Source organism: Suricata suricatta, chromosome 11 (assembly GCF_006229205.1).
Source record: "Suricata suricatta isolate VVHF042 chromosome 11, meerkat_22Aug2017_6uvM2_HiC, whole genome shotgun sequence".
Taxonomy (NCBI): domain Eukaryota; kingdom Metazoa; phylum Chordata; class Mammalia; order Carnivora; family Herpestidae; genus Suricata; species Suricata suricatta.
The window spans coordinates 9,479,926-9,504,745 of record NC_043710.1 but is presented as its reverse complement, the minus strand read 5'-3'; the positions used below and the strand labels follow the sequence as shown (position 1 = coordinate 9,504,745).

Here is a 24,820-nt window from a genome sequence, read left to right as displayed (position 1 = left end):
TTCCGAACGAGATCCTTTCCACCTCTGCCCCTTGTGTGCTTGCGGCAGTTCAGAGCCGCCTGCAGGACTGTCCAACATCTAACTCAGCTGAAAACCAACGCCCACAGCAGGACTGACCACTTCTTGCTGGGTGGTAAGTAATTCAGTTCCCAGTCAAGGTGCGAGGCCACACGTCCGGGGCCACCAGGGCGCTAGCAGAACGCAGCAGAGCAGGGACCAGCCCTACCTCTCCGAGCAGCTCCACACGGAGGTCCTTGAGGGTGACGGTGCCGTCCATCTGTTCCTCCTTCTCCAAAAGCAGCATGAAGAGCCGTCCTTCCATGTCCCCCAGCAGATAGCGGGAACCATTGGGGTCCACACGATTGTGACACACGATCGTGCTTTGCTGCCAAGAGAGGAGGCACGGTGGTTAGAGACGGTCTCCCATAACCAGGGGGCAAACCCTCAGGAGCCACTCCCTTCAGCAAGCCCAGCCACTGCACAAGCAAGGCACCCGCTTAGCGAACACTCCAGCTGTGACTGAAAATGGGGACATTTTTATTCTGAGGACAATTTTCTGAGGAACTCAATACACCTGAAATGTTCACTTACAGATAATCCTCTTGGGAAGCAGAAATACACAGAAAGCAGGAAGCAGCTGTAAGTATTCACTGGACTATGAACAGTATCACAGATTGTGTCATTTATCCTCACGACTCCCAATTCTTCCCACTGCTAATGCCACCACAGACCGTGTTATTTACCTTTCAACTTACTATTTTATTAATTCTTACGACTTGAAAGACTAAGATTTGAAATTTTGGGACTAATTTTTAAGTCTATAAAGCTTATCACTATATTACCTTCACATATATGACTTGAGCTCTGAGAATATTTAATCAAATCTGCAAAATTCCTTCCCTTCTTAAAGCTGCTCCAGTAGATGGAAAGAGTAAACCTACTTTGATTATTCCTTCCTTCTCTTGGCTAGTGAGCAAGCTCTCAGTGAGCAAAACCAGGCCAATCTCTCTCGTATTCCCAATGCCTAACTCAGTATCTTACGCACATAGTAAACAGTAGGACAGACATCTAGAGATGCCCCTTTGACAAATGGGGAGAAAGAAAGGAGCGGGGTGAAGAGCAAGGGCGAAAATCAGAGAAGGCAGGCGAAGTAAAAGAATGCTGCTCACCTTGATGATGGGAGGGGCAATTGCCAGGTATTTGTCACCATTGTGATAGGTGATTGATTCCTGTCCAATGATGATGGCACCCCCGAAGGGCTCGGGGACTGCAGGGGAAAAAGGCATCATTAGAGCGCTCAGCACCTAGGGCCTGCCAAGCCCTGCGCTGGCCAGGGCGCCGACCCAGCCAGCTCTGAGGTGAACCTTCAGATAATCATTATTTTTAAAAAGACAACAGAGTCCAAGGAACATGATGGCCTGTAACAGGCACTGCCGTCTTGGAAATTTTAGGCTGGCATTATCTGGCCCTGTGTGTTTTCTGGTCGCTCTCCGGGTGCTTCTGAGTTCCTGAGGGTGGGGAGTCTCCTCTGTGTTCTTCCACCTGGATCCCCCCCTCTTTCTCTCCTTAACTTTGATCTTTCTAACTCAAACCTTTTATTCTTTCTCCCTCGTTCTTTAGCTTCAATTCCTGCATTATCAGGGCCACCATTTAGAAAAGCCAATTCTCACTTGAGAGTCTGAAAATTTGTCTCCTAGGTGAAACCCACTACATAATGTTGGGGGGCAGGATTCAGGACAGGGAGCAAAGGCCTGGAGTCAGGCCAAGGCTTTGCCAGTGAGGCACAGGCAAGGGCGAGCCTCGGGCCTGGCCTCCCCGTCTGTGAGAGACTCAGATTAGATAAGCCCCATAGGGCCCCCTCAGTTCTTAAGTGTCCTGCCCAACGATAAAAGAATGAGAGTAATTTCTGCGCGCTGCGCTGCAGATCAATCTCAGGGCTTGGCAGCTGAGCCCTCCCCCCAAAGAGAGGAAAGCTATACTTTCTGGGAGGAGTGAAAAACAGACGATCCCAAAGCCCAAACCGGGAAAAGCAAAGGACAGCACACTTAGAAACAGGGGGCGCCGGGGCCAAGTAGCGCGTGTGCATGACGGCACCGGTCACGGAAGTGAAGGCGCAGCGAAGGTGAGCAGGGAAAGACCCAGACCTGGGGCAGGGGCACATTTCCAAAACCCCAACCAACCTGCAATCACCATGGAAGCTTCGGCTTCTACGTTTTCCTGTTTCCAAGGGCCCTTGTTGAACTCCTTCTCTCGGAGAGACACCTCATAGGTTTTCACGTGCCGCCCCTGAGGGTCCTAGGTGGGGGAAAAGTGGAGTGGTCAGCCCCAAGGAAGGGTGAACCTTGGACAGGAGAGGAGTCCTGAAAGGGACGGGCCAGACCCACCCAGCATCTGAGCATCCTATCTCATTGGCCTGACCATCCTGACCCATCCACGGGCTGACAGCCACCAACTAAGCCTGTGACTGGGCAGATGGAGACTCAGATCTGTTCCTAACAACTTGACCAACCGAGACAGGCCTAAGAATTAGAAAAATCAATCCGGCACGCTATACTGATCACCGTAAGAAATGCAACGTACACGTGTATATTCACAGGTATGTGTAAGATGTACATATATACGTACGTTCTATAGTCCTTGGTCTCAAAGAACTTAATACACTGAGAAGCTAAATATGTCAAAGAGATTAAAAAATTTATCTGAGGGGCACCTGGCTGGCTCAGTCCATGGAGCATGCAACTCTTGACATCGAGGTTGTGAGTTCGAGCCCCAAACTGGGTGTACTGATTACTTTAAAAAAACGTATACAAGATTAAAACAAAGAAAATAAATAAATAAATAAATAAATAGATGGATACAATTCTTTAAAAAAAATTTTTTTTATGTTTTATTTATTTTTGATAAAGAGAGAGACAGAGCATGAGAGAGGGAGGGGCAAAAAGAGAAGGAGACACAGAACCAGAAGCAGGCTCCAGGCTCTGTGTAGTGGTCAGCACAGAGCCTGACGCAGGGCTCGAACCCCAAACGTGAGATCAGACTTGAGCCGAAGTCAGTCAGAGGCTTAACGGACTGAGCCACCCAGGAGCCCCTACAATTCTTAAGAGCATTCTGCCGGGGTGACGGTAGTGAGGACAGAACACAATACTCTTCTACAAGCAGGTTTTCGTTAAGACCTCCGGTTCAGCCCTTATCAACACTTTCCCTGTTTCTTGTGAATCCTGACTCACGTCAGTCCTAGGCCATCGAAGTCACCTTTGAGACTAGAAGAGCAGGGCCGGGGAGGCTACAATCGGCCAGTGGGAAATGGCTTCAACAAAGGGAGATGAAAGTCTAAAAACTAATGAAAAGAATTCAGCAATGTGTTTCGGGGCAGGGACCACATCTTAATCACTACTAATAGCTCCTGACACATTTAGAATGACTACCTTTCACTGGGTAAGTCCCTAAATGTTTACCAAGTTGAATTTCAGGCATAAAATAAGAGACAGTCACTTTTAGCTGATGAAAGATCTTTCTATCAATGAAGGAGGGAGATTGTACTTCACGAAAAGTTCAAGCTGGGGTTTGGATTTGGGCCCCGGGAGACACATACAGAAATGAAGGTCTTTCACAATGGGCGGCCCAGAGGCTAAGAACAGACAGAATCCACCTTGAATAACCCACTTCAGTGTTTTAATGACCTGCTAATTCACAAAACTGACAGAGGAAGAGAAATCCTAAGTGTTTTATTTTGGCTCCCCGTAGGGCCTCATGAGCCAGATCAAACAAAAACCTCAAGTAGTTTCAACCTTATTCAACTGAACCTTATTCCAAGAAGCCTCTGTACTCAGCACTCACAGGGACGCTGAGGAACATGCAAAGCTAACCAGTGTCTCCAGCACTTACACGGCTATGCTCTATGCCCACACGTGTCACTCGGACTCAGACTAGGTTTCCTTCCACCATTTATTCAACCGCACGCAAGCGAAATGACCTCATGCTACATGGCTCTTTGGTAAAAGGTGGAGATTTTACCAAGATACAGGTCAGGGAGTCTGGTGCCCAGCCCCCCACTCAACAAATCTGGCTCAGAGAACAGCTGCCCAGGATCAGCGCAGCTAAAGTTCTAGGCACAGACTAAAATAGAAGCCAACAGCCAACAAGTCACCAGAAAGTGAGGGCTGGACAAATGCAAACCTCCTCTTAGAAGACATAAGACATCACCAAGGCGTTTTCTTCTTTGCCTCAAAGGGCAATTTCTAGATCATCTCTCTACAGCTAAGTTTTAATAATCCCCTAGCATGGCGGTGAGAGACTCAGACAAAGCATAAACTGGGTCACTCTATAAAATCTCCAAGGTCCACAAGAACGTAATCTCAGGATTAAAACCTGCTACCAGCCCCAGAGAGCTTCCTGCCTCATTAAGTACTACTGCACTCAAGACGCAATCAAAATCTGACCCACATAAACCCTATCATCCAAAACATTTGAGGACAAATACATTAAACTCTCTGCCTACCTTACTAGCAACGCCAGATGTTCCAATTAGCGAAAATTAACTCCCCTGCGCAAAACCACACCGCTTCCCCCTCTCTCCTCCAGCTCCAGTACCTGGTAGACGAAGCAGATGGTGGGTGCTTGGCAACCATAGAGGAACTTGACGTCGATGACATGCAACTCCTCGAGGCGGATGTTAAAGGCCTTGAGCTCTTTATTGTCCCGGTCCAGTGGAATAACCTTGAAAAGGCCATCATAGAGTCGCAGGCCAATCATGCGGCACTCGGGGTCAATGATGCCAATAATGCCAGTCTCTGAGGGGCGGCCAATACGGTCCTAAGGAGTAAAACTGGGATTAGGGCAGAACCTCAACACTCCGGGTAACAAGAGGATCCCAGGCACCTCCTCCCCAAGAGGACTTTAAGGACAGCAGTAAACCTAGCAGCATCTACTCGACACACCAGCCAAGCCCACATGTCGGCACATGCCTTTTTGCAAAACACCGAATCTCCATGAATTCGTTCCCTGTCCCTTGGTCCCTTCCACTCTCCATAAAAGCTCAAAACCCTCGAGTTTTCTCTTGTTTCTCTGATCACAGAGAGAGCTGCCCTCTCCATCAAATCACCCAAAAACCTCTCACCAGCCGGAAGCAGCCCCCTCACCTGGACATTGCCATGGGCTCGCGTTATGATATCAATGCTCTCGCCGCTCTGCTTGTACTCCAGGATGCAGGCATTGTACTTAGCTGTCAGGATAAACAGTAGGTCCTTGCTTTCCCCCTGGAAACCAACGCAATACCATTAAAACAGGTTTTTTTAAAAAAAATTTTTTTTTTGACAGAGAAGGAGAAGCAGAGCATGAGCAGGGAAGGGGCAGAGAGAGACAGAAACACAGACTCTGAAGCAGGCTCCAGGCTCTAAGCTGTCAGAACAGAGCCCGACACAGGGCTCGAACTCGTGAACCACAAGATCAGAGCCTGCGCTGAAGTTCCGCCGCTTAACCAACTGAGCCATTCAGGCGTCCCTAAAAGAGGTTCTTTTTAAAACGAAAATACCCATCCAGCCTTTAAACATCTTTCTTCAAATATGCTAAGTTCTTAAAGAACTTTCTGGTCTCCCCGAAGAGAAAAATCCAAGGTGAGCAGGTAACACACCTCAGATACAAACACCCTAAGGGTGTGTGCAAAAGGCCAGAACTAAAGCAGGTAAACATCTGGGCTGCCCTTTGATGATCCTGCATGTCTCTGCCTTCCCCACACTAATGTCTTGCCTATTTCCATCTCCAACTAATCTCTCTCATTCCATTCAAATTCTCAAAGATGAATGTAATGCCTCCTCTAATCCTCTCCAACTATTTGAAGAGGGAAAAACATGTGAATCACGACGGAAGCTAAAATGGACCCACAAAGTGTTACTGACTTATTAACGGAGACCCCGAAAAACTGAATATTTTCTTCAAAGGATTACAATGGAAATTTTCCTTGCCAGAATCAGTTAGGATACAATGAAGCAACAAAAATGAAGGCATCTGAATCACAATGAAGATAATACTATGATGACTGTTAGTGTAACAGTAAATGCCTGCTGTTTAATAGCTCCCATTACTGAAATGTTTCCTCCTCACAATAACAGAGCAGATTTTATGTCATTATCCCCATTCTGCAGACAAGCTAAATAAGGCTCTGGGGCTCTGAAAGGTTAGGTGACACCACTCGAAGTTAGAATCAATACGGAATAAAACCAGGATGGCCCTGATCAAGAGCCTATCTGGGAATCAGTATGGTGACCCATATTTCAAACCGCTGTAGTTTCTCCTTCTAGAGAGGTCAACTTGGCCATTTTTTCCCCTAGTGACTTTCTTCTACTTCTAGGAAGCTTGTTTAAGAATATAAATTGAAACCCGCCATTCAAAAAAGGGGGGGTTCTCTCCTAAACCCCAATCCACCCAGCCCAAGCCAAAGTGTAAAACAACGCAAAACCATCCGCGACTATTCCTGATGCTGGGCCCAACCCAGAGCACTTACCTTGGGCCTGAAAAGCTCCATGACCGCAATCTTCCCATACATGCCCACCTCCTTGACGGGCCGAAGCCCCTCAGCAGTGACCACATAGATCTCTAACCTCGTGTTTTTGGCAATCAACAGGTTCAAGTCTTCGGCTGACGTAAAGTGTCCTGAAATGAACAGATCCTCTAACTTTGGAGGCCCGAGCAGCATCTAAATAATCCTATCACTTGTACTTAAGTTCCTCCCGAATTCACATTTATTTCACAGATTGCACTGCCTTCTTGCCAAATCCAGCACCTCAGAGAGTCCCCCTTCATACACCGAAGAAAGCTACTTTCTCAATCACACTAAGAAAACTGGACTGGGCCTAAGAGTGACATGTCCTTTAACTGACAAGGAAAGGGAAAACCTTTCAGATGGCTCTGTGCCCTCAAATTTTACTTTCCCTACTGCAGCGGCACACTGATCTTCTCAGGAAGGGATGCTGGATAAAGTGTTCATCTCCATTCAGTCCTTGCCTACATTCTCACAAAATCTTTACCAAACAGACCAGATCGAATGCAAATTTTCAGAGCTTTATATTAAGACACTACTTTGTCCACACCTCTTGCCTTCCCGGCAGTCTATCAAGCCCCCACCCCACCCCCACTCCCCATCCACAGTTCCCAACTCTCCAAACAACAAGAGTTTTGTTTTGGGATCATGATTAGGATGTACACAAACATACAAATGTGAGATCTTCATATTCTGCTGTGAACGTGGTTTGAAATCATTACTCCCGGGGTTATGGACATCTGTGTCCTTTGTGCTCCTTGCCTAGTCAACAAGGCAAACCCAGCACTGGGCCCGGCCATCCAAACCCTCCGCTCCCGCAGCTCCCTCGAGTAAACAACAGCCCCAGGCAAAGAACACTGCTCTCCTTTGGGTGAGTGCGTATATTCCTCACATCCCTCCACGTCCTGCACCTTCCAGGCTCTCCCACTGGAAAATTCTGACCCTAAAAAAGTCGCCATCGCCACCGCCCCTTCCCCTGACCGCACGAGGCCAATCTCGGGGCCCCAGCAGCCCCGCACAATCCACTCACACTTTGCTCTCTGTCCCGACAGGGCCCGTCCCTGTCCCCGAGGCCAAGTGACCTCCCAGGACGAAAGGGGACCCTCCAGCGCAGCTTTTGCTCCCCCAAACGGCGCGTGCTGAGGACAGCTTCTTTAAAGTCGTGGGCTGGCGGATCTGCGTCGGCCGCCAGCACCTTCCATTCCCAGGACTCGGTCCCTCCCGGCCGCCCCAGGGACCGCGGGCCTCCCTAGGCCTCGGTGCCCCCCAGCTCCCTCCCTCGCGGGGTCCCCGGCCCCGGCAGCCTCACCGGTCACGCAGCCGTTCACCGCGGTGGGCTTCTGTGCCGTTACCACGTAGTTGTACGACATGTCGAGGTCTGGGGCGGCCCGTCGGCACTTGAGCGCAACGACAGAGCAATGGACACAGGCGAAGAGACAGGGGCCCCCACCCGCGCACGGCGAACTCCAATGCCGCCGCCTCCGCCCCAGAGACACGTTGCAGGCCAGAGCGGCCGGGGCGCGGGGCATCACGGGACGGCCTCACCTGGCCTCTTGGAGGACTCACGGCGCCCTAGGCGGCCAACCAAAAGAGGCCCCGCCCCCAGAGGCCCCGCCCCGCGGCTTACCACCAGAGCCCGGAGGACCCGGATGAGGGCGCGCTGTCGCGGGTCCTTTGGAAGCCGCTGCGGTTACGGAGGTGGCTAATGCGGGCGTGCGGCCGTGAGGGCGTGTGGGGGTGGGGGCCCTTCCATCAGTCCTCGGAACTGACCCTCTGCCCTCAGCCCCCGTCCGCGTCTTTCGCCCAACCGAAGACCCCCGTCTTCTCCCTCTTCCATTGCTCGGAGAATTCTCGGGCTGATCTCCCTTTTGGAACCGGAAGTGCTGCAGAGGTCTAAGAGGAGCAGAAAGGTGACGGCGATTTGTGCACCTCCCAGACTGAAACCAAGGTCCGGACCTCTCTCTCCTTAGCACCCCCAGTCCCTCCAGAGTCAGCCGGTACCCTCACCTGACCCTAGAATGATTGATCACTCCTTACCTCGGAAGCCTCGCCTTCCTCTTTTAAACTGTGTTTTATTTCTCAGACTCGGAAGGGCCCAGTAGGCCACTTGCCCTCATTATTAGTGCCCCTGTTGGCTGTATAAATTCTGACCTCCAACACAAAACCAGAATTTCCTGGGGTGAGACCCTTGAATGGCCCAGGAAAGCAGTCAGCCCCACCATTTCCAGGCCACTGCACCTCAGAGAGGCTTTGAAAGGAGGAGGAGGAGGAGGAGGAGAACCATGTGGCTTGGAGCACCTGCACAATGCCCCAGAGAAGGCAAACCCCATTTTACAGATGAGGAAGCTGAGGCTCAGGGGAATTGGTTTACCTAAGCTCTCCCCAGGAAGTCAGAAGCAGAGCTAGGTGGGGACCCTAGGTGTGGATTCTTTCTATTGCATGCACATGTTGAGCACAAGACTCTGAACAAGGCTACACTTACCGAAGCTAAAATGGCATTGTAGTTTACCTGTGCAGTTTCCCACACCAAGGACTCTGCTGGACGTAGGAAGCACTGAATAACCAGTAGAAAGAACATAGGCTTTGCAGAAAAACTAGACAAGAGTTTGGGTCCTGGCTCTTAGCACTATAACCTTGGACAAGTCATTAGAGCTCTCTGAGTCTGTTTCCCAGAACTAAAATGGGGTCACCAACTCAACTGCTTCCTTCCTGGGGTGGTGCCAAGACCAAGTGTGTGAACAGCTTTGTAAATGAATTCGCTGCATGTGATGCCGGTATAAGAGTTGAAGTTACTCCGTGGGTAAACACCCCTTGGTGATGAGGTGGGTGTCGTTCCTGGGCAATAAGAGCAGCCCTGTGCCCAGCATGGATCAGTCTGTCTTCTGGCAGCCAGGTGCAGGCGTGACCCTTGGTCAGCCCCATGCTCTTCTCCATCCACAGCCCACGTACTAGAGTTTGGACTTGGATCAAAGTCTGGGGCAGCTCCCTCATTACCAGGGCACTGGATGCGTGATTGTGCCAGTCGGCTGCCAGTGCCTCCAGCAGCTCCTACTGTTACCCACTCCTGCAGGTGCTCCTACCGCCTTCGCTGTGCTTAGACCCACGTAACACCCACAGGATCACCGGTCATTGCTCGCGAAGGTGTGAACCCCGCCTGCTTCAGAGCCTCCCCATCATGGTGAGTCCCATGGGGGCCAGGGCAAAGGAAGGATCGTGTCGCCTTGGAGCGGTGGGGGGTGCCAGCCCCAGGCGTGCTGGGCTTCCTTACATCCTGACAAAGAGATGCTGCTGCCTCAGGTTGTGAGAGAGTCATCCTCCCTCTCCTCTTGGGGCCAGATCTCTGCTTCCCTCCATTCCCCAACGGGTCCCAGCCAGGCCTGGGACCACAGCCTCTGAGTCCCTCCAAGGCCCATTGGCCCCTGGTCTTTGTCATACATTTAGATTAGAACGTTACCAGGTGCCTATTCTGTAATAGACACTGCAGCAGGCACAGAAAGAGCCATGAAGGATCCGGTACCTCTTCCTGATCCTGGGGCAAGTGTGGGCCGGTCCCAGAGGTGGGATCTACACTGCGGGAGGCTCAGCCTGCCCCTAGGTGTCACTCCAGGCCCACTCTGGAACTAGATCTGAACCAAAGCAGGCCCGGGATGGACCTGGGTTCAAATTCCAGCCTGTCACCAACTTTCTTGTAAGAGACTGATCTCTCTGAGATTTTGGGGTTTTTTTTTTCCTAGTCTGCAACACTAGGCTGATTAAGGCCCGCTTCCAAGTGGCCATGAGGGGGTGATCAGGCCAGAATCCGGGGCGAAGGGGGGACGGGGGTCTCCATCGGCCTAATCAACCTCTTTTACTTTTCTGTCCTCTCAGGGCCTCTGGGAGCCATGGTTGGCTTTGGTCCCCGAGCCGCCCCTCTGGCTCTGGTTCCAAAGTGCTTGCAAATCCCAGGCAGGACTGACTGTCAGGAATGGCAGGGGGACACATTCTTGGAGGGCGGTGGCTCTGGAGACTGGGCTTGAAGTTAAAACAACTCACAATTTCTTTGCGTATTCTGGTCCCCGGAGGGCTCTGAGAGCCACAAGCCCATTCCCTTACTAGGACAAGACTTCTCACTCTCTGCCTCCCTTCAGCCCCTTGGGAAAGCAGCATGAAAAGGCTAAAAGGGAACCATCCTTGGGCCAAGCAGCCCTGGACACTTATTGGCTGTGTGACCCCGGGCAAAGTCACCGAACTGTGCCTCGGTTTCTTCTTCCAGGCTAATCTTCCCTCCATCGTGTTGCTGAGAATATTAAATAAAACATACTCGGGGCACCTGGGTGGCTCAGTAAGTTGAGCATCCGACTTCAGCTCAGGTCGTGATCTCATGGTTTGTGGGTTTGAGCCCCGCATCAGGCTCTGTGCTTATAGCTCACTCAGAGCCTGGAGCCTTTCTTCAGATTCTGTCTCTCCCTCTCTCTCTGTCCCTCCCCTACTCGCACTGTCTCTCTCTCTCTCTCTCTCTCTCTCTCTCTCTCTCTCTCTAAAAAAGAAAGAAAAAACAAAAAACCATAAAAAACATGCCCAAAAGCATTAGACCCACACCTTGCTCTCGGTCACTACCTGGGAACAGAGCTCATTATTCTGCTGGCTTCCTGCTGACCTGGGCCGCCTTCCTAATCCCAGAGCAGGTGGCTCGGCCTTGGCCCCTGCCAGAGGTTGCACAAAGGAACCGAGTGCCTGTAGGTTTGGGGAAGGAGCCTCGGGAGAGAGCAACCTCTACAGGACCTGGCTCACAGCCACCCCGGGCCACCAGGCAGCGCTGGGAGCCTGCCCTCTGGGTCCCTGTTGGGCCCCAGTCTCTCTGGGACAAAGGCAGAACCCGTACCTCCGTCTGCAAACCTTGTTCAGCTAGCAAGGTAGAAAAGGGGAGTAGCTGCCTTTTAGTCAGTCCTTCCCCTACAACAGGTATATATGCTAGTTTGTTAAGTCTCTGATTGGCTGAGGTGTCCCATGGCCAGGTTCCACCTCTGCTTGGGAGGAAGGCCACCGCTTCCTGCCCATCACTGGTTGCTCGGGTCATTCTAACTTGCTTCCTGGCCCCGCCACCGTACGCTTTCACACCTGCAGACCGTGATGTGTACACTCCCCCCACCCGGAATATCCTCATCCTTTTTCCCCTACCCCCTAGGCCTCTGACGCCCTTTACCTCCCTCACTCCTGCCTGTCCTCACAAAAGTCTCGAGATGCACTGAGGACACGGAGCGGGCACGCTACCCGCAGCTGGTGGAAACGACCTCCTTGGGTTTCCATCCAGGGCAGGCTCGGCGTTCTGTTAACTCTGGACACGCAGTGCCTAGCCCCGGGCACACCAGGCGGCTCAGGAAATGTTCATCCTGCACCAGAGGCCAAGCTGGCACGGCAAGTGGGTGCGGGGCCTGTCTGGTGCCTTCTCCTAGGCCGAGGGCTTCTCCTCCTTCGACAGGAGAAGACTGTTGGGCCCTAACGTTACTCCATTTTTTTAATACTCAGGATTCTAATTCCCCTTTTTTATTTGTACCAAAACCATTTTCCCAGGTACATTTAAGCCATAGTCCAAAGCACTTCGTAAATTTTGCCCCGAATAAATAATCCCAAGTTAAGAGAACTCCCAGAAACAGCCACCTAGGAAAGGCACCCCCAAGTCAAGGAACAACTGTGTCTCGGGACTCCTTCTGGTTACGGAGTCTTAGCCGTAGCTGCGGGTCCACACCGGGAGCCTCCACCCTGCTCTTCTCCCACAGACATCCAAGAAGCTGGTGAACACGGTGGCAGGCTGTGCCGACGATGCCCTCGCTGGCCTGGTGGCCTGCAACCCCCACCTGCAGCTCCTGCAGGGCCACCGTGTGGCCCTCCGTTCTGACCTGGACAGCCTCAAGGGCCGGGTGGCACTGCTGTCAGGTGGGGGCTCTGGCCACGAGCCTGCCCATGCCGGTGAGTCATCTGGACGGAGGAGGCGGTCTCCTGGGGGATCCTCGGTGCTCCTAGGGGGGTCAGGACAAAGCCCAGGGCGGGTCCTTGTTCCTGTTCTCCCTGGCCCACAGGCTGTGATCGGGGGCTAGTCATATCCTTTCTCTGGGCCTCAGACTCTAAGTCTCTGAAGTACAGGGTTGGACAAAATGATGTCTCAGGCCCTTCCTGCTCTGTGGGTCAGTGATTCTGTGAATCCTGGCCCTCCAGGCCCACATGACCGTTCCCCTTCTCCATGAAGCCTTCCTGATTTTTCCAGCCTAGCACAGTATCCTTTTTCTGAATTCCCACTCTGCATTTTCACGTGTGACATGGACAGCCCTAGACTGTTTCCTGTTCAGGGCCAGACATGTGAATGTCCACTGGGAACTCCCGGGGGCAGCGCCCAGGCCCTCCTGTCTCCCTCGGCAAAGTCATCCATCCACTGAGCACCCTTAATGAGCACCTGTTGTTGCCTGCTTTGGGCTAGGGATGCAGCAGTGAATCAGAAAGATAAGGTTCCTGCCCTCACAGAGCTTCTGTTCTCCTTTGGGGAGACAGTAACCCAGGAAACACATAGTGAAAGAGAGCATTCCAGGGGCACCTGGCTGGCTCAGTCGGTTAAGCATCCAACTTTGGCCGCAATATCACATGTTGGGCTGTGTGATGTCACTACAAGCCTGCTTTGGATCCTCTGCCCCCCTTTCTTGCTGCTCTCCTGCTGGTTCTCTCTCTCTCCCCCTCCCCAATAAACTTTTTTATTTCTTATTTATTTTTATTTTAAAAGATTAATGTTCATTTATTATTGAGAGAGAGAGAGAGACACACACAGAGCATGAGTGGAGGAGGAGAAGATAGAGAGGGAGACACAGAATCAGAAGCAGGCTTCAGGCTCTGAGGTGTCCGCCCAGAGCCCGATGTGGGGCTCGAACCCACAAACTGTGAGATCATGACCTGAGCTGAAGTCAGCCAATTAACCAACTGAGCCACCATGTGCCCCAAGACAAACTTTTTTTTTTTAAAGAGAGCATTCCAGAGCACATATATGATGTGGCAGAGAGAGGAGAGCAGGGTAAAGAACAGGGGGTCACCAGGGATGGGGTGGTCCCACCCTCAGCCTTCTCAAGGACTTGAGTAAGGGATGGGGTGGTGACTTGCCTCAGTTGGGAGGTCAGGGAAAGCCTCTCCTAGGAGACTGCCCCTGAGGAAGGGTCTGTGGAGGGTGAGCCACATACTCTCAGCACCAAGCACACAGTAGGGCTCCCCAAACCCTGAGGCCCAGGAGCGTGGGAAACCCCAGGGACTGCAGGCACAGGTCCCCAGCAAGCACCCGCTCTGTCCTCAGGCTTCATAGGGAAGGGGATGCTGACGGGGGTCATCGCAGGAGCTGTGTTCACCTCCCCAGCGGTAGGCAGCATCCTGGCAGCCATCAGGGCAGTGGCCCAGGCGGACACGGGTAAGCCTGGCGTGCGGGAGGGGCTGCCATGGGAAGGGGCCAGGCACTGAGGGGGCGCTGCTGGCTGCCCCTGCAGTGGGGACCCTCCTTATCGTGAAGAACTACACGGGAGACCGGCTCAACTTTGGCCTGGCCCGGGAGCAGGCCCAGGCCGAGGGCATCCCTGTGGAGATGGTGGTCGTCGGGGATGACAGTGCTTTCACTGCCCCGAAGAAGGCGGGCAGGCGGGGACTCTGCGGCACAGTGCTCATACACAAGGTGAGACCCCCCCACACCGGGACACTGGCTGCCCAGTACCCTGCGCCCCCAGCCTTCTCTTGCAGGCAGCCCACCTCCCAAGAAGCCGCTCCTTCCCCAGTGCTCCCTGAAGCCCCTTCAGCTGCCTGAGTGCAGGATAGAAGCATTCTCCCGGACCCGTCCCTCTAGCTTCCCCACACCCAGCCAGCTGCGCTTAGTGACCTGACTCCCAAATGCCCCTACAACGCACGTGCCCCTGAGAGCACTGCCCTTCCTGTCCCAGCCTTGGTTCCATGCCCATGTGCTCATGCCCGGGGGCGGGGGGTACTGCTCCCCACCAGCTTCCTCCCTACCCTTCCAGTATATTCCCTGCACTGGCCCAGAGATTTTGAAAATGTTTATCTGACCAGGTTGTTCACCCCCCTAGGCTTCTGAGAGTCAACCAGGGCTCCTTGGCCAGGCGTCCACTAACTAGCTGTGTGACACTGGACCAGTCACCTCCCTTTGGGCCCATTTCTCTGCTTGCAAAGTCTCTTCTGGCTCCAACAGGTTGGGGTTCTTGAAGATTCCTGGCAAGCGCACTGTGAACGCAGAGGGTGCACTCTTGTGCCCTAAATGTAGGGGCCCGGGTTGATGGGGCCACACTGAGATGCCCTCTTCCCAACTAAAAGCTCAGCCCCAGCGAGTCATCTGCGCCCAAGTGGCACGGTGACTCCTTCCCCTCATTCTGTGCCGGTGCAGGTGGCCGGTGCCCTGGCTGAGGCAGGTGTGGGGCTGGAGGAAATCACAAATCGGGTGAGCGTGGTTGCCAAGGCCATGGGTGAGTGCTGGTCCAGCGATTTGGGAGGGGCCAGTGGGAGGTTGAGGCTGACCTTGGGGTGGAGCAGGTTCCCTGCAGCTGCATAGGAGGGCCTTCCAGGTTCTTCCGCAGCAGCTGAGGGACTGTCTCCTGGGAGAGCTCCCAGGGACCTGTAGCTTGGGTCCCCAAGCTGGGTTTCACTGAGGTGAAGGGTCTGGTGGCCTGTGTCAGCGAAGAGGCTACCGTGGGCAGGGCTCCCCACATGTCGCAGCCGCCTGGCCTGACACCCACCCTCCTCCTGCCCATCTCCTGCAGGAACCCTGGGAGTGAGCTTGTCCTCCTGCAGCGTCCCTGGCTCCAGACCCACCTTCGAGCTCTCACCTGACGAGGTGGAGCTGGGCCTGGGTGAGTTTGGGACGTCCGCTGTCCTGGCTGTGCCTGGGCCTTGCCCACGTCTTCTCTTCCAGGAGCTGTCTTCTCTGCTCGCCGGAGCAGGGGCCAACGTGGTGTTAGTTGTTTTGGTTTTTAAGTTTATTTAAGTAATCTCTACACCCAACGTGGGGCTTGAACTCAACAGCCCCAAGATCAAGACTGGCATGCTCTTCCGACAGAGCCAGCCAGGTGCCCTGGTCTTAAATACTTTTAAGGGGGCACTTGAGGCCCTTCCAGCCCGGCCCACCTGGTCTCTTTACCTGCTGTACCGTCCACGCCCAGGGCTCTGGCCGGGGACTCGGTGCGCCACCCCCCCCCCGCCGCCTGTCTTTGTTCACACGATTTCTGGGGCCCCCTCCACCTCTGCCAAAAATCAGCAGAGGGGGTCAGAGGCCACCCAGCTCCCTGCCTCCCCCCATGCTTCCAAAGTGATAGGCAGAGGCCTCAGGTGGCCTCGCTGTGATTGCCTCTAGTTAAAGCTACGTAACTAGTTAGAAGCTACCTAGATAGGGTTCTAGCTGTCTCCACTGCCCAGCCATAAGCTCCCAGAGAGCAGAGACTGTGTAGTTTTCATTATTCTGTCCATTGCCCTCGACACTTCTCCCGTACACGGCGCCTAGCCTCCTGTTGAGCACTTAGTAAATCCTTGAGCAGAACGTGAGGAGCAAATCCGCAGGCCCTGCGTGGGTCCATGGTGACCGAGTCTGTCCACAGGGATCCACGGGGAAGCTGGCGTGCGCCGGATAAAGGTGAGAGGACTCCGAGGCCCAGGCTGGTGTCAGACCCAGGCCTCCCGATGCAGCTCACTCCTGGCTCTACCTTCCGACAGATGGCCTCCGCTGACGAGATCGTGACACTCATGCTCGACCACATGACGAACGTCTCCAACATGTCCCACGTGCCTGTGCGGTCGGGTGAGGGGCTGTCTCACTGCCTCCCAGCCTTTCCTCCCGTTCTGGGCAGGGGGCCTGGAGAGCCTCACTTGGGTGTCGTGTCTGCCCGCAGGCTCCTCGGTGGTGCTGATGGTCAACAACCTGGGGGGCTTGTCATTCCTGGAACTGGGCATCGTAGCCGATGCAGCTGTCCGCTCTCTGGGTGAGCCCCGCACCCCAGCCCCTGGAGCTCCTTTCCCTGCAGCCCTCTGAAGCCGGAAATAAGAAAAGCAGCCAAAATGGGGCCTTGAGATGGCCCAGAGCAGGGGCTGTACAGGCAGATGAGCCCAAGTCAGGCCATCGCTCTGCCAGCTGGTTGCTGGATGCCTTGAGCTTGTCTCCTTGTCTGTCAGGGGGGGGCAGCAGTAGTTCCTGCCTTACAGGGTTGTTGTGAGAATCACATGAGATTAAGTGAACGGAAAACACTTAGCACAGGGCCCAGCCCCTCCTGAGAACTGTGAAGGAGACATGTGTAATTACCTATCTTCCCTACAGAGGGGGCACCTCCAGGGAATGTGCTAATTGGGGGCATCCCTGAGGGCATCTGGCCCTCTCCCTACTAACCTCAGGACCCCAGCCTCCAAAGTCCCGGTTTCTCTCTGTTTCCTTCCCTGACGTCTGAGGACAAGCGCCCGCCTTGGTTGCCTTCCCTCATGCACCTCCACTCTGGTATTGCAGAGAGCCGTGGGGTGAAGATCGCCCGTGCCCTAGTGGGCACCTTCATGTCTGCCCTGGAGATGCCTGGCATTTCTCTCACCCTTCTGCTGGTGGATGAGCCTCTCCTGAAACTGATTGGTGAGACCTGCAAGCTGGGGTCATCCAAGCCTGGCCTCCTTGTGGCCAGAGGGAGCCACGGGGACTTGGAGACACCCCATCAGGGACCATGACCTCTGTGGAGAGGCCCTCTGTGGCTTCTCCTGCCTTCGGCTCTCACTTGAGGAGTTGGAGGAACCTCCCTGGGCACCCTCCACCCTTCCCTTGTACACAGCAGGTGCTCAGTACTTGCTGGTTGAGATGGAGGGAACAAGGCACAAGTGGGGAGTCCATGTCCCGCTTGATCCCTACCGGCTGACCTGTGTCTATAAGAGTCATCGTGCCATCCTTAGATGCCGAGACCACCGCATCAGCCTGGCCCAATGTGGCCAAGGTCTCCGTGACTGGGCAGAAGCGGAGCCGGGCAGCCCCCGCCGAGCCTCTGGAGGTCCCTGACCCCACTGCCGCAGGAGGTACCGAGCTGTGCTGTTAGGGAAGGCGGCCTGGGGATTCGGCCTGAGCCCTGCGGGGCGTGGGAGAGACAAAGGATCTCAAACCCATGCCCCCCCCACCCCAGTCAAGTTCAGTTGCAGAGGGGCGAGGCGTGCCTTTAGCCCACTGGCCTCCCTCTCCAGGCTCCGCCTCGAGGCAGACGGTGCTCGTCCTGGAGCGGGTGTGCGCCACCCTCCTGGGCCTGGAGGAACATCTGAATGCCCTGGACCGAGCTGCCGGCGATGGGGACTGTGGCACCACCCACAGCCGCGCGGCCAGAGGTTGGTGCCAGGCTCCCTCGAGGGTCAAGAGAGGTGCTGGTGTAGACCATTCGTCTTGAGATTCTGGCATTTCACGAACCAGAACAATTTCAAAAGCACACATGGAAGGACCCACTTTTATTTTGCCCTGAGGTCATTCACAGAACCTGCCTCCCTTCCACCTGTTCTCATAAAAGGTTCTTCTAACCCTCCGAACGCAGAAAGGTTACCGCAAAGTAACATGTCATCTTTTTATAAAATGATGTGCTCACAAGTGTATGTACATACGTAAGCTCTAGGCCCACCGTGGGACTTGAACTCACAACCCCAAGAGCATGAGTCGCACGTTCTCCTGAGCCAGCCAGGCGCCCCAGAATGTAATCTTTTATACATTCTGAATAACAACTTCAGATTCGAGGGAAACTCCTACAGTTGTCCTTATTTTTCTCAGCTTATCCAGACTAATGAAAGGCTCTTCATTGTCCAGCCAGTGCGGCTGGATTCCGTCAAGAATTAGGCGCACCCCGGGCCTGGCACTGCTCCTGATGCTTTGAATACAATAGTGAGCAGAGCTGATAAAACCCCTTGCACTTCCGGCTTACGTTCGGTTCGGGGTGGGGGGTCAGACAGCCAGCGAGGAATACCCATGTGAGAGGAGGATGCAGTGCAACGGGCCGAGGAGAAAGGAAGCAGGGGAATAAGGCAGGGAACGTCAGGCGGAGGGCGCCTGGGGCATGCCTCACCCCCCGGGTGACTGCCAAGGTCCCCGTCAGTCCCCGCCTCCCGCCCGGCTGCAGACCGCACAGAGGACATAGAAAGGGAGCTCTGGGACTCTCCTGAGATCAGGTTGATGAGGCCTGGGTGCTTGGTTGGGGCCCAAGCAGCCGGGAGCGCCTCTGACTTCGTCATCGTTTTTCTCTGTCCGCAGCCATCCAGGGCTGGCTGAAGGAGGGGCCACCCCCTGCCAGCCCTGCCCAGCTACTCTCCAAACTGTCCCTCCTGCTCCTGGAGAAGATGGGAGGCTCCTCTGGGGCGGTGAGTGCTGGCGGCCCCTGGGACCAAAGGCTGACAAAGGTGTCCCCGGCTGGCTGAGGCCCAGGCGCTCCCTGTGTGCTCAGCTCTGTGGTCCTTCCCAGCTCTATGGCCTGTTCCTGACTGCGGCGGCCCAGCCACTCAAGGCCAAGACAGACCTGCCGGCCTGGTCTGCTGCCATGGAGGCCGGCCTGGAGGCCATGCAGAAGTGAGCCAGAGCCCCAGGCCCGAGACGGGGGTTTGGGGGGAGGGCTGGAGGCAGTGGGTGATGTCACCGCTCCCAGCCAGGCCCTGTCCCCACCCCTAAAGAAATTCCCTTCGGGGAGTCCCACTCATTCTTGTTCTGATCCAGGTACGGGAAGGCTGCCCCAGGGGACAGGACTATGGTGCGTATTCAGCCCAGCCCTTCCCTCTTTTGAGTACAGAGGCCCTGAAGGCCCCCCTCAGTGGCAGGGCCTGTCCTCAGTCCCCTCTCCCTCACCTTGTCCAGCTGGATTCCCTGTGGGCAGCAGGACAGGAGCTCCAAGCCTGGAAGAGCCCGGGGGCCAATCTGTTCCACGTTTTGACGAAAGCAGTCCAGGTGAGTGAGGCTGGACCCAGCCGCCCCGGGAGACAGGCTTGGAGCCACTAGGCTCCCATCTCTGCGGGACCCTGAACAAGTTAAGGTCTTTCCTGTACCAGTCTCCTCTAAATATGGAGAGGAGTTGGTGTCTCAGGGGTGCTGTGAGGCTAAAGAGAGACGTGCAGCCCGGCATGGTGTCTGGGAGGTAGCAAGCCCGTGGTAGATGGCAGTTTTTTGCCCTGCTAGACGTAGGTGAGAGGTGACCTCTCCACCCTGGTGACAGTACTCCAGGTGCTGACAGAGCTGGGGCAGGAGGGCGCAGGGTCCGTGGGAGGAAGGAGGCCTGGTGGCTCATCGTTGAGCCTGCTCCATGTTCCCACTCAGAGTGCGGAGGCTGCAGCCGAGGCCACCAAGACTATGGAGGCCGGAGCAGGGAGGGCCAGTTACATCAGCTCTGCGAGGCTAGATCAGCCGGACCCGGGGGCAGTGGCCGTGGCCGCCATTCTCCGAGCCATCCTGGAAGCCCTGCAGGGCCGGGGCACGTGAGCGCCTCCCTGGGCCTCCGCGCCCCTCTCACCAGCGTGTGAAGGTGGCCACTGGCAGTTCCTCCTGTCTTCCAGCTGTCAACCCCCACCCACCCACCCTGTTGCCCCCAGGGCCTGTCCTGGGTTCAGCAGGGAGCCCTCTACCAACCTCCAGAATTCCTACAGAGACTGCAGGCCCCGAGTGGGTCATGTGCCACCTTAGCAGTACACCTCCTCTTCAGGGGGGTGGGATTCTGGGGTCACCTCGCTCTGCCCCCAGCCACCTCGAGGCTTTGGCAATAGGCATTTTCCTTGGGTGGCAACATGGCCTTAAATCAGCCATGCTCATTTGGTTTTAAGGCTCCCTGTGAAAGGCCTTCCCACCTGACCCTGAGCCAATGTGAAAAACAAGCAAATTTTAAAAAACCACACAGAAGCAAGAGCTCCTGCTTCTGCTGAGGGCGCTTTTCCCCACCAAAACCCCAGGCACTAAGGCCTCAGCCCCAGGCTCAAATGATCATGACCCAGGGCACCTGGGTGGCTCAGTGGGGTAAGCATCCTGACTCAGGTCATGATCTCATGGTTCACGAGTTCAAACCCTGCACTGGGCTCTGTGCTGACAGCTCAGAGCCTAGAGCCTGCTTCAAATTCTGTGTCTCCTTGTCTCTCTGCCCCTCCCCTGCTTGCATTCTTTTTTTCTCAAAAATAAACATTAAAAAAAAAAGGAAGAATGATCATGACCCATCCCCTACCACCTGACACCTGAGGGCAGGGTCTCCGCGGCTGGGCTGGCTCCACTGGGGTCCTATTCCCGTTCTCCCTCCCGCACACACACCACACGTCGCCGGTGTGCTGTTCTCAGCACCAATGTATCGGGAATCCACTGGGCAAACAGGACACCAGAAGAAACCACCATATTTTATATGTTTACATATATCTATACATAACTTTTTTTGAAATCACCATATTCCTAAGCTCAGCGGTAGGACAGAAGCTGCCCCCAGGCCAAACCCCAGGTCCCTAAGGCAGTCCCTGATGGCACCGGGGCAGGCAGGAGGGGCTGCTGAGGCTGGTGCATGGCAGAGATGGTGCAGCGCACGCTGGGCCTGAGCTCGGTGCCGGGGCGCAGTTAAAGGCACTGGCGGGGACTCACCCACAACTAAACCCCGATTTGGCTTCCAACTAGCTACATAAACCCAGGCCCATTACTTAGCCTCTTGGAATCTGTACAGTCAGAACAGTACCCATCTCACAGAGATATGGACAGGGACAGACGTGAACTCAAGGTAAAGCACCCCCCCCCAGCCCAGGTGCTCCCTCACTGAGACCCTGTTCTCACTAGTGTCTGCACCCAGCTCCTTCCGGGTCATCTGCTCCACCACCCGGAGGGATCTGCAGCTGGTCACAGAGGAAGGGGCCCCTCCATCACTTTTGCCCAAGGTTGGCTACAGGCTCCCTCAGTCCCTGGGCTGCCCTATCCAGGGTCCCCTGTCCACCGTGGGTCTGTACCTCAGGTCCCTCATCGCTAGGTTTGGTTATCAGTCTACACAGGTGTACATACCCAGCAGCCGGGAAGGAGACTGGCATAAACACCTGGCCTGTGGATCCCAACTCTACCACTTCCTGGCTGAGGGACCTCGACCAGTGACCAAGTCACTTATTCTGAGTTCCAGTTATAAAACAGGAAACATTTCCTTGTGAGATAACTGAGTACTCAGAAGCTTTTCATTATTAAGGACATCCGGACATACCACGAGTCATATACCATTCCAGGAGGGAAGTCCTGAGGTCTTTGGTGCCTTTGGTGTGTTCCTCCCCAGTCTCACGGGCAGAACTGTCCTGAGGCTTTTACAAGTTTCTCAGAGCTCATTTCGCCACAGTGTGATTATAGTAGAGAAGGCTTTGATTCTTCAAACCACAGTAAACGGAAACTAAGCCATATGAGCCAGTCATGGGCCCACCCACACAGAAAGAGGGGGCGCTGGGCACATGACCGAGGTGCCTGGCAGCCATCCCAGGGGCTTCAAAGGCTCCGTCCCCTCAGGAAGCCTAGTCACAGTCCTGCTGACATTGGGCCACGTGGGATTGGGGTGGAGGGTCCGCCTCCTCGCCACCTGCCCGGACTAAGTGCTGCTGGTCACTGAGCATGGCCGTATGGGGCTGGGCCCTTGCAGGGCTCATTAGGAGAGGGCAGGAAAAGCCACAGCACCATCAGGATTCCCCTGTCCTGTCCCCCCAACATACCCCCTCCAGCTGCTCGCCCTCTGGCATAACATGAGACTGGGTTTGGCCAAGCAAGGAGCCACTGAGGGGGCCAATGAGACACTCAGGGAGTGCCTTGGGAAGTGGCCGTGACCCCAGGGCTCTGAGGGGCACAAGGCACCACAACGCTGGCTTGCTGCGCAGGGAGCTGGGCAGAGTGAAAATCAGCTGGGCAGGGGCTGAGCCAGGAGAGCGAGGCTGAGCCTGCCCTGATCCAGGGAGGGGGCAGGAAAGGAAGTCAGAGGCGCCCCTGGGGCTCCTCCCTACTGGGCCATCCGGGGACACACGGTTCTTGGGAGAGCAGGCCATCAGGGTTCCTCGGGCTGCCTGACACTAACAGGCACATAAGTCACACAGAAAGGCCAGGGTCTAGGCCAGGGTCACAGTGCAGGCGGACACGGAGTGCGGCAACACAAAACAGAACAGCAAAGAGCAATCAGCTCCTCAGCTTCTCGGTGGAAGTTCTCCTTCCGTCACCTTCCATCGTCTCCATTCCAGCCTCCAGCTGGGCGGGCCAGATGGAGGGTGCAGCAGAGGCCACCCGCCCCTAAGGTCGGGGTGGCCCAAATAAAATGCACGCCTTCAGGTAGGGGCGGGGGGGGGGGGAGAGGAAGCTGCCCAACACCCCTGACTCCCTTGCTTGTCACACACGGGGCACGCGTCCTGGCTCACGTATGCTGGAGAGACTTTCTACCGGGGCCTTAGGGGCCTACAGGGGAAATCGGCTTGACTTCACAAAGACAGCAGGGACAGCGTGAGCAGCTGGGGTGGTGTGCGTGGAAGGCCCGAGAAGGCGATGCCAGGAAGGGGTACAGAAGCCACCAGGCAGAGCCGGCGGGCGGGCAGCAGGTTGGTGGGGTGAGCAGGCCCCACACGGAGGCAAGAGGTTTGGGCCGAGAGCCCAAAGCGAGTCTGTTGCTGAAACCAGAGAGGAGCCCCGGGCAGAGGAGAGCCGCTGAGGGGAGCCGCCGCGGCCTGCTCGTGGGTGCCCTTCCCTCCTCACTCCCCGTCAGGCAGCAGGGACTGGAACGACAGGCAGAGGCACCGGTGTTAACGGCGGGACACAACAGCCCCCGAATGGCGACAGACCCCCAACCCACAGAGGGTCCCCGCCCAAGCCACCACATCTCACAGGAAAGCCCCGAAGTCCCTCACCTGGATGTACACCCCATCTCCCCACATCCCTCGGGGGGGACACCCAGCCCACACAGCGAACCCATCAGCTCCCGCCCCGAACACTAGCCCCAAAACTGGAAGAATGGGAATTCCGACGCCCTCTCGTCACGTTCAAACCCTTCCTTGGGGGACAGAAGGCCACACTTTCCCCTCATGGAACCACAGGAATTTGGAGAATGGCGTAACCATCTGTCCTCTCCTAAGGGACAGGCCCTGGGAGCCCTTGAGCCCAAGCAGTTCCATTTGCCACCACAGCTGGGATGTGCTGCTTGGACACGGTGCCCCGCCCGCTGCGCCCACTGGCCAACCTAACCCCACCGTCAGCCCACCTGGTTTCCCACCATTGCACTGAGTGGGCTTTCTGGCCAAGCCCAAGCCCCGACTGGGTGCCCCTTCTCTAGGCCTGGCCCTACCCCCACCTAGAATGGAAGACCAGGACCCCATACCTGTGCTTCGCTCAGGATCCCTGGCTCTGGGCGTTTCCAAGATGAAACCAGCAGGATATAGAGCACCAGGAGCCCGAAGACCACCACCAGCATCCCAGTGCTGTTGGCAAAGACAGCTTCACTGGGCAGACTGGTATATGGCTGCGTGTCGTTGTTCCTGAAGAGGAGAAAACGCTGCGGGACCGCGAGAGATTTCCCACCTGTTTTTGCCCAGTGGTAGACCCAATACCCTTCCCAGATGGGGAGAAAAGCTTCCAACGACCATCTGTGACCCAGAATGTGAACATAGTTTCTCAGTCCCTGCCCCACAACGGATATCTATGAGGAAGCTGAAACTCACGAAGATGGGCTGCCCACAGTCATGTCACTAGTAAATGGCATAGCCCAGACCTAAACCCAAGTCTGACCTCATATCTTACTTTCTTTTCACTACCCACCAGCCCCTGCCTTAAAACAACAGGGGATGGTAGTGGGTAGGCATCAGGTTGTAATCTTAACCCCTAGCTCTGCTGCTTTTGGGCTGTGTGCCCTTAGCTAAGTTACTTAACCTCTCTGTGCCTCAGCTCCCTTATTTGTAAGTGGCACTGACAACAGGAACCCTGTTACAAAATGATTAGAGGATTAAATTTAAGGTGCTTAGAATAGCTTCTGACACACAGTAGACACTAAGTCAATGTGATGGGAGATAAATGTTTGCTGACCAATTTACCAATCTCAACCTAAACATTCCATGACCTTCTTCATCAATTACAAGGCCAACCCCAAAGGCTCCCCACCCTTGGATAGACCCTGTGATCACAGAGTGTATCTTTGGAAGATGCTATGCCTTCCCCTCCCCATTACAGTGGGGGGCCCCATCCCACTCACAAACTGAAGAAAAGCTTCTCATTAATGCCGGAAATGACCGACGCGATGGACAGAGAGAGGATGACAGATCCAAAGAAGACATGGATGGGCTTAA

The 24,820-nt window shown here is 54.9% G+C and overlaps 3 protein-coding genes across 6 annotated transcripts in view; 1 reads left to right on the top strand and 2 right to left on the bottom strand.

The window, feature by feature from the left end:
- Positions 1 to 8,056, bottom strand: part of DDB1 (damage specific DNA binding protein 1) — a 29,969-nt gene extending 21,913 nt beyond the window's left edge. For both annotated transcript variants that reach the window (XM_029956831.1, XM_029956832.1), the window contains exons 1-7: positions 7,845 to 8,056; positions 6,500 to 6,648; positions 5,139 to 5,255; positions 4,591 to 4,812; positions 2,181 to 2,295; positions 1,170 to 1,267; positions 227 to 385 (exon numbers count right to left, since the gene is read on the bottom strand). In XM_029956831.1, the coding sequence (XP_029812691.1) occupies positions 227 to 385; positions 1,170 to 1,267; positions 2,181 to 2,295; positions 4,591 to 4,812; positions 5,139 to 5,255; positions 6,500 to 6,648; positions 7,845 to 7,905 (921 nt within the window). In that variant the 5' untranslated portion in view covers positions 7,906 to 8,056. The remainder of the gene's footprint in view (positions 1 to 226; positions 386 to 1,169; positions 1,268 to 2,180; positions 2,296 to 4,590; positions 4,813 to 5,138; positions 5,256 to 6,499; positions 6,649 to 7,844) is intronic.
- Positions 8,057 to 8,166: 110 nt separating this feature from the next.
- On the top strand, positions 8,167 to 20,575 carry TKFC (triokinase and FMN cyclase). 3 transcript variants are annotated; one of them, XM_029956834.1, is made up of 19 exons: positions 8,167 to 8,233; positions 8,319 to 8,483; positions 9,606 to 9,713; positions 12,292 to 12,481; positions 13,842 to 13,952; positions 14,029 to 14,210; positions 14,931 to 15,009; positions 15,304 to 15,393; positions 16,135 to 16,169; positions 16,250 to 16,334; positions 16,426 to 16,515; positions 17,031 to 17,147; positions 17,459 to 17,578; positions 17,741 to 17,878; positions 18,786 to 18,892; positions 18,994 to 19,097; positions 19,242 to 19,275; positions 19,380 to 19,469; positions 19,836 to 20,575. In XM_029956834.1, exons 3-19 carry the CDS (start codon positions 9,711 to 9,713, stop codon positions 19,995 to 19,997), a joined length of 1,737 nt encoding a protein of 578 aa, XP_029812694.1. In that variant the 5' UTR covers positions 8,167 to 8,233; positions 8,319 to 8,483; positions 9,606 to 9,710; the 3' UTR covers positions 19,998 to 20,575. The 3 variants fall into 3 exon arrangements, with proteins under 3 accessions (XP_029812694.1, XP_029812695.1, XP_029812693.1); XM_029956835.1 differs by adding an exon at positions 9,209 to 9,357 and having other exon boundaries at positions 8,177 to 8,483; positions 9,476 to 9,713; XM_029956833.1 differs by having other exon boundaries at positions 8,177 to 8,483.
- Positions 20,576 to 20,873: 298 nt separating this feature from the next.
- The window catches only part of LOC115306444 (cytochrome b ascorbate-dependent protein 3), a 9,760-nt gene continuing 5,813 nt past the window's right edge, over positions 20,874 to 24,820 (bottom strand). The window contains exons 7-8 of the mRNA XM_029956851.1: positions 23,860 to 24,033; positions 20,874 to 23,260 (exon numbers count right to left, since the gene is read on the bottom strand). Of these exons, the coding sequence (XP_029812711.1) occupies positions 23,237 to 23,260; positions 23,860 to 24,033 (198 nt within the window). The 3' untranslated portion in view covers positions 20,874 to 23,236. The remainder of the gene's footprint in view (positions 23,261 to 23,859; positions 24,034 to 24,820) is intronic.